This window comes from Oncorhynchus masou, chromosome 27, assembly GCF_036934945.1.
Source record: "Oncorhynchus masou masou isolate Uvic2021 chromosome 27, UVic_Omas_1.1, whole genome shotgun sequence".
In the NCBI taxonomy this organism is placed as follows: Eukaryota; Metazoa; Chordata; class Actinopteri; order Salmoniformes; family Salmonidae; genus Oncorhynchus; species Oncorhynchus masou.
In genome coordinates, this window is record NC_088238.1 from 15,246,223 (window position 1) to 15,254,868 (window position 8,646).

The window sequence follows — 8,646 nt, forward strand, 5'->3', positions numbered from 1 at the left end:
TCACCAAGGCAGCAGTACAGCAGTCCTCCCGGGGTGAGGGGGAGGTAAATGACGTTGCCATGGCGTTGCCGTGGAGGCTAATAAGAATGTGAAGGGCCTATGTGGGCGGCCCCGGCTCACTGTTGCCCACCATCAGAACACGACACAGCCTCCTCCAACTCTCTCTGTCGCTCATTCAATCGCTCTCGTGAGATGATGCTGTGCCATCTGGGTAGGCCCACTGGGTCCAGGCAAGGCACGGATTGATGAAACTCATTGCTGTTTCTTTTTCTTTCCCAAAAGGAACTCAAGCCCCAGAGTCACTATAACCATGGCTACAGTGAGAATGTGGGGCGCAAGAGCCACGTGGATGACTACAGTACCTGGGACATCGTCAAAGCCACGCAGTGAGTACCCACGCACCCCAGGGCTCACGTGTGTGTGTGTGTGTGTGTGTGTGTGCGCGCAAAGCTTGGCCGGTATGGTTCAAGGTATACAAGCAATGTGGGCTGGTATACAAGCAATATAACTGGTTTTAAAAACACTTCCTGTTGTGTTATAGTTATCTTACTTTTGTAGCAGGGCAAACATTATTTGCAGGCTCCACGTTGTTCTCCAGCACATAGGCCTGACTGCTTTTTCCCTTTATTTAACTAGGTCAGTTAAGAACAAGTTGTTATTTACAATGACGGCCTAGGAACAGTGGGTTAACTCCCTTGTTCAGGGGCAGAACAACAGATTTTCACCTTGTAAGCTCAGGGATTTGATCTTACCACCTTTTGGTTACTAGGCCAACGCTCTATCCACTAGCCTACCTGCGGTCCCATGCAAAGCAGCTCCCCAGACATGTGGCTAAGAGAAGCTGGCATTTCATCAATCTACACACAATACCCCATAATAAAGCGAAAACAGCTTTTTAGAAATGTTTGCACATTTATAAAAACAGAACTTATTTATTCAGACCCTTTGCTATGAGTCTCGAAATTGAGCTCTGGTGAATCATGTTTCCATTGATCATCCTTGAGATCTTTCTACAACTTGTTTGGAGTCCACCTGTGGTAAATTCAATTGATTGGACATGATTTGGAAAGGCACACACCTGTCTATATAAGGTCCCACAGATGACAGTGCATGTCAGAGCAAAAGGTCAAAGGAATTGTCCATGAGGTCAAAGGAATTGTCCATGAGGTCAAAGGAATTGTCCATGAGGTCAAAGGAATTGTCCATGAGGTCAAAGGAATTGTCCATGAGGTCGAAGGAATTGTCCATAGAGCTCTGAGACAGGATTATGTCGAGGCACAGATCTGGGGAAGGGTACCAAAAATGTCTGCAGAATTGAAGGTCCCGTAGAACACCGTGGTCTCCATCATTCTTAAATGGAAGAAGTTTGGAACCACCAAGAATCTTCCTAGATCTGGCTGCCTGCCTAACGGAGCAATCGGGGCTGAAGGGACTTGGTCAGGGAGGTGACCAAGAACCTGATGGTCACTCTGACAGAGCTCCAGAGTTTCTCTGTGGAGATGGGAGAACCTGTTGACTAGTGTCTATCGATGCCTGCACCAGGTCATATCGCTGCTCCAGACTAGTGGCTATCAATCCCTGCTTCGGGGTGAATCTGTACCAGATATGTATCAGCTAGTCTGCACTACCTGTGATTTCCCTTCCCCCATGAATGTGTTCACATGGTATTATGAAACGTTCCTTCCCCTATGATCCAGACCAATGGTGAATGACCACAGTTCCTTCAAAGTATTCACACCCATTGACTTTTTACACGTTGTTACAGCCTGAATTTAAAATGGATTAAAAGGAGTTTTTTGTCACACACAATACCCCATAATGTCAGTGGAATTCTGTTATCAGATGTTTTACAAATTAATAAAAAATGAAAATCTGAATTGTCTTGAATCAATTTGTTATGGCAAGCCTAAATACGTTCAGGAGTCAACATCTGCTCAACAAGTCCCATAATAAGTTGCATGGACTCACTCTGGGGGCAATAATAGTGTTTAAGCTACTTTTTGAATGACTACCTCCTCACTGTACCCCACACACACACTTGTCTATAAGGTCCCTTAGTCGAGCAGTGAGTATCAAAAATCGATTCAAACACAAAGACCAGGGAGGTTTTACAATGTTTTGCAAAGAAGGGCACCTAAAACACAGACATTGAATATCCCTTTGAGTATGGTGAAGTAATTAATTAGACTTTGGATGGGGTATTTATACCCAGTCACCTCAAAGATACAGGCGTCCTTCCGAACTCAGTTGCCGGAGAAGAAAATCCGCTCAGGAATTTCACCATGACACCGTACCCAAACCGGCCATCGTGCGCCAATTGATTTTGTCCCCCCACACCAAACGCAATCACGACACGCAGGTTAAAATATCAAAACAAACTCTGAACCAATTATTTTAATTTCAGGGACAGGTCTAAAAGCATTAAATATTTATGGTAATTTAGCTAGCTAGCTTGCTGTTGCTAGCTAATTTGTCCTGGGATATAAACATTGAGTTGTATTTTATCTGAAATGCACAAGGTCCTCTTCTCCGACAATTAATCCACACATAAAACAGTGAACCGAAACGTTTCCAAATCAAATGTTATTTGTCACAAACACATGGTTAGCCGATGTTAATGCGAGTGTAGCGAAATGCTTGTGCTTCTAGTTCTGACCGTACAGTAATATCTAACAATTTCACAACTACCTTATACACACAAGTGTAAAAGGAATGAATAAGAATATGTACATATAAATATATGGATGAGCGATGGCCGAACGACATAGGCGAGATGCAGTAGATACCCTACATTACTCATCTCATATGTATGTAAACATTATATAAAGTGACATTTTTTTAAAGTGACTAGTGATACATTTATTACATCCAATTTTTAATTATTAATGTGGCTAGAGATGAGTCAGTATGTTGGCAGCAGCCACTAAATGTTAGTGATGGCTTTTTAACAGTCTGATGGACTTGAGATAGACACTGTTTTTCAGTCTCTCGGTCCCAGCTTTGATGCACCTGTACTGACCTCGCCTTCTGGATGTTCGCAGGGTGAACAGGCAGTGGCTCGGGTGGTTGTTGTCCTTGATGATCTTTTTGTCCTTCCTGTGACATCAGGTGGTGGAGCAGCCCCTTATCCACATCGACGGGGCAGTAGTGGAGAAGGTGGAACGTTTTAAGTTACTCTTCTTTTCATCTCTCCTCCTTCAAGGCTTTTTCTTCTTTGCACTGTATATGGCGATCGGCATCTGAACTTTCATAGTATTACCACGACGACCGACGAACTCAGTTGTCTTTCAATCGCCCACGTGGGTATAACCAATGAGGAAATGGCACGTGGATATCTACTTCTATAAACCAATGAGGAGATGAGAGAGGCAGGACTTGCACCGTGATCAGCATCACAAATAGAACTGACTTGAAAGGAATTTTATAATATCTGTACATTATAGGAACACCTGTAATTACAAAAGTACAATGATTTAATGTTTTGCTTTAGCTTGATTAAGAATCAGTGGTAGAGACGTAAGTGCACAAAGAGGTCAACTGTACAAAAATCAGATGTCTGTGTTGAAAATATACGTTCAGTTTCTGTTGATACTATGTTCCAGTCTTACTTCTGCTGGCACATGATAGCAACAGGAGGAAGAATGATTTAACTGCAAATAACAATAAGCTGAACAACTCCGAGCAGAGACATCTTTGTATTAGCAACTATTAATTATGAGTTCATTTGGTATTCAAGTTAAGGGACATCACCCTGGGCAGGGTGAACCTCAGTAGGGGATAAAAAGGGAAAACACCATATTTTGTACTAAGTGTGTTACTTGCAAATGACTAAGTGTATACTCCAAAGAAGTTTCCTGTGGTCACTTGTATAACAGGGCAGAATTCTCTTACAACGCTCATTGGCACTTGCGAGCAGTGTGGTTTTATGTCCTGAGGTGGTGACCTGTTTCACCCTCGACAACAACTGTGATTATTATTATTTGACCCTGCTGGTCATTTATGAACATTTGAACATCTTGGCCATGTTCTGTTATAATCTCCACCCGGCACAGCCAGAAGAGGACTGGCCACCCCTCATAGCCTGGTTCCTCTCTAGGTTTTTCCAAGGTTTTGGCCTTTCTAGGGAGTTTTTCCTAGCCACCGTGCTTCTACACCTGCATTGCTTGCTGTTTGGGGTTTTCGGCTGGGTTTCTGTACAGCACGTTGAGATATCAGCTGATGTACAAAGGGCTATATAAATACATTTGATTTGCATGTATTTTGCAACGCTCGCACACGTGAGTGGTGTAGTCAGCATGTGAGGCCAATGGGGACTTTATTACGGAGTTTAATGGCTGTGATCAGAGAACTGAGGATGGATCAACAGCATTGTAGTTACTCTACAATACTAACCTAATTGACAGAGTAAAAAAGGAAGCCTGTACAGAATAAAAATATTCCAAAACATGCATCCTGTTTTGCAACAAGGCACTAAAGTAATACTGCAACAAAAAAAATGACAAAGGAATTAACTTTCTGGCCTGAAATATAAAGTTTTGTGTTTGTGGCAAATCCAAAACAACACATTACTAAGTACAACTCTCCACATTTTCAAGCATTGTGGTGGCTGCATCATGTTATGGGTATGCTTGTAATTGTTAAAGACTGAGGAGTTTTTCAGGATAAAAAAATAAACGGAATGGAGCTAAGCACAGGAAAAATCCTAGAGGAAAACCTGGTTTGCTTTCACACCAGACACAGAGATGAATTCACCTTTCAGCAGGACAATAACCTAGAACATAACGCCAAATCTACACTGGAGTTGCTTACCAAGAAGACCATGGATGTTCCTGAGTGGCCGAGTTACAGTTTTGACATAAATTTACTTGAAAATCGATGGCAAGACCTGAAAATGGTTGTCTAGCAATGATCAACAACCAACAATTTTTTTTTAAGAATAATGTGAAAATGTTGCAAAATGTTGGTTTGGAAAACTCTTAGAGACTTACCCAGAAAGACTCACAGCTGTAATTGCTGTCAAATGTGATTGAAACATGTATAGACTCAGGGGTGTGAATACTTATGTAAATTAGATATTTCTTTATTTCATATCAAATAAATTTGCATGCAGTTATGAAAACATGTTTTCACTGTGTAAATATGTGAGAAATCTATTTAATCCATTTTGAATTCAGTCTAACACAAGTCAAGGAATATGAATACTTTCTGAAGGCTCTGTATAAATATGTTGTCATGAATGTGAATATATTGCAGGTCTAGGTTTCCCTCTGGAGTAGAATAGTCTGACTGACAAACAAAGAAGGCCTTGTGTTTCTTTTATTGAAGAAGAACCTAAATCCAGATGCTTCATCCTCCTGATATGTGCTCTGTTAAGGACAGACAAGGCCGTTATGACCGGGGATACTGTTGTGGGTGAAGCGTGTGTGTGTTGACCCTATGCTAACCTTGTCAACCTACATTCTCCAGGTATGGGATCTTTGAGCGCTGCAGAGAGCTGGTGGAGGCAGGCTATGACGTTCAGCAGCCGGACAAAGAGAACGTCACACTCCTGCACTGGGCCGCCATCAACAATAGAATAGACTTGGTCAAGTGAGTGAGACACACACAGACCTCACACTCACACACCTCAGTCACATACACACACAGGGATCACACTCACACCGAATAACCCAATGCCCTTGACCTCCTCTCACTATTCAGCTGTCTTACATGTGAGTTGCAGTAAACCTACATGTACACGTGAAATGCTACTCCCAACACCCTCCTGTGGAATGTTCCTTATCAGAAGGATTTCCCAGTCAGACTGGAACTCATTCATGCATATTGTCCAAGAACCCTAAACACACATACTCACACAGGACATAGTCCTGGAACCCTAAACTCACACACGACATAGTCCTGGAACCCTAAACTCACACAGGACATAGTCCTGGAACCCTAAACTCACACAGGACATAGTCCTGGAACCCTAAACTCACACAGGACATAGACAAACTCACACAGGACATCCTGGAACCCTAAACTCACACAGGACATAGTCCTGGAACCCTAAACTCACACAGGACATAGTCCTGGAACCCTAAACTCACACAGGACATAGTCCTGGAACCCTAAACTCACACAGGACATAGTCCTGGAACCCTAAACTCACACAGGACATAGTCCTGGAACCCTAAACTCACACAGGACATAGTCCTGGAACCCTAAACTCACACAGGACATAGTCCTGGAACCCTCCTGTCCTGAACCCTAGAACTCACACAGGACATAGTCCTGGAACCCTAAACTCACACAGGACATAGTCCTGGAACCCTAAACTCACACAGGACATAGTCCTGGAACCTGAACTCACACAGGAACCCCCTAAACTCACACAGGACACACAGGACATAGTCCTGGAACCCTAAACTCACACAGGACATAGTCCTGGAACCCTAAACTCACACAGGACATAGCCCTGGAACCCTAAACTCACACAGGACATAGCCCTGGAACCCTAAACTCACGCAGGACATAGCCCTGGAACCCTAAACTCACGCAGGACATAGCCCTTGAACCCTAAACTCACGCAGGACATAGCCCTTGAACCCTAAACTCACTCAGGACATAGCCCTTGAACCCTAAACTCACTCAGGACATAGCCCTTGAACCCTAAACTCACTCAGGACATAGAACCCTAACATTGCAGTGTGTTCTGTGTGGTGCACACGTTGGATTTATAATGGTATGCATCACATTGTATGTGTAGAGACGGCGTGACAGAAATGGTAGCAGAAGGTGAATGTTGAACTTTTGTTGTGATCCTGTGGACCGTTTTGCACCATGACGCTGTCGGTGTGATGGAGACTCATACTCACACAGGACAAAGGCTGGCATTGGTCCTATACATTAGTGCAAACATTTTGCATCAGAAAATGAGTTTCTTATTGGACTAGATCAGTTAGTCCCTTCCTGTTAGCTTCTGTTTGGTCCCTAGTGAAGAGAACCCAGGTGTGAGTGAATGCAGCCATCCTACTGTGCTGTGTTTACCATTGTGGTGCAGAGGGGTGTCCTGGTGCAGAGGGGTGTCCTGCAGTACACACACTGTACAGTACAGAAACACTGCCAGAACCATGGTCTCTCTGTATAAGAATAGAATCCCTAACCATTCTAATACAACATAGCAGGAAGGAGAGAACAAGTTCCTGGATGTCTGCTAAGGTCTGAGCCATCCGTTCCATTGGAAGGCAGACACCCTCTTAAAACGCCATATTGCTGGAGATCCTGAGGCAATAAAACTGAATTGGTTCATCTGTTTTATCTCACTGCATCAACAATCTAATCTTTTCACCACCTGTAGTTGAGTGAGTGAGTGCTAAATGTATTTGTGACTCTGCCGCTGTGTGTAGGTACTACATATCAAAGGGGGCGATGGTGGACCAGTTGGGAGGTGACCTCAACTCCACACCACTGCATTGGGCCACAAGGTAAGAGTGATAACAATAGATGAGGCATTAACAGACTCTGGTTCAGTCTGCTTTCCAGGAATAAGCTTGTCCAGCAGTCCCAAAACATTAGGTCCTGTTGGAAATGCTGATCTGTAGATATGACCATCTAGAGAGAGGTGAAAGGTTATATACTGTACGAAGTAGAGGTGTTTCCAGTGGACTCTCCTCTTTCCCCTGTGTGGGTGTCATAGGGCATGTTTCTGCTGAAGTCCTTTCCCCCCCGAGTCACACGAGACCTTCAGGGTTGTATGAAGTCCCAGTACTGCCTGTCCTCACCCCTGTCAGAGAGCTTTCCACTCCATTATTCATAAGATCAGCAGGGGGCAGCCATCCCTAGCCGGGGGCCCGATACCTAGCCAGGCCTCACGGCTTTGTCGGCAGCCCCCCCCCTGCCGCTAGTGACCTTTCACAGTAGATAGGAGTGGAGCCCATCTGTTGGGTCACTGACACTTTCTATATGAGATTTATGTGTAGTATTGTGAATATAAGGACTTAATTACAATGTTGTTGAGGATTGTGTTTGGTTAAGTATCTAGTGCATCAATCTTCTTATTAAACATCTCTCAATTGGATGTGGTGTCTGTTTCATTTATATTATATTTTATTAATTTAACAGACACTCTTATCCAGAGCGACTTACAGGAGCATTTACGGTTCAGTGCCTTGCTCAAGGGCACATGGACAGACTTCACCGAGTCAGCTCGGCGACTCAAACCATTTCCTATCTACAAAACCCCCAGAGACTTTACATGTAGTTATTATTGGTGCAATCTGTCATGTCCATTCCTGCTGTTAATAATGGGGTGTTATTAAGGGGGGTTGGCTAGTTTCTTCTGTGCTGCAGATGAAAGTTACAGATTGATCCTTTAAACAAAACAAAACCCAGAAACATGTCTAAATGCTAATATCACGTAATACCAGTTAGTTCTTGTGCTCATCAACAAAATGATGTTGTGTGTGTCCACAGACAGGGCCACCTCTCCATGGTGGTGCAGCTGCTGAAGTATGGGTCCGACCCCTCGCTCATCGATGGAGAGGGCTGCAGCTGTGTCCACCTGGCTGCCCAGTTCGGACACACCTCCATCGTGGCCTACCTCATCGCCAAGGGACAGGTATGTCCCAATTGCAAATGAGCCCCTAACCCCTACTTCCTGTGTAC

General features: G+C 43.9%; 1 protein-coding gene across 2 annotated transcripts in view; it reads left to right on the forward strand.

The window, feature by feature from the left end:
* zdhhc17 (zinc finger DHHC-type palmitoyltransferase 17) overlaps positions 1-8,646 on the forward strand; it is a 53,319-nt gene that overhangs the window by 13,343 nt on the left and 31,330 nt on the right. For both annotated transcript variants that reach the window (XM_064939332.1, XM_064939334.1), the window contains 4 exons: positions 283-386; positions 5,467-5,589; positions 7,389-7,466; positions 8,455-8,599. In XM_064939332.1, coding sequence (XP_064795404.1) covers positions 283-386; positions 5,467-5,589; positions 7,389-7,466; positions 8,455-8,599 — 450 coding nt within the window. The remainder of the gene's footprint in view (positions 1-282; positions 387-5,466; positions 5,590-7,388; positions 7,467-8,454; positions 8,600-8,646) is intronic.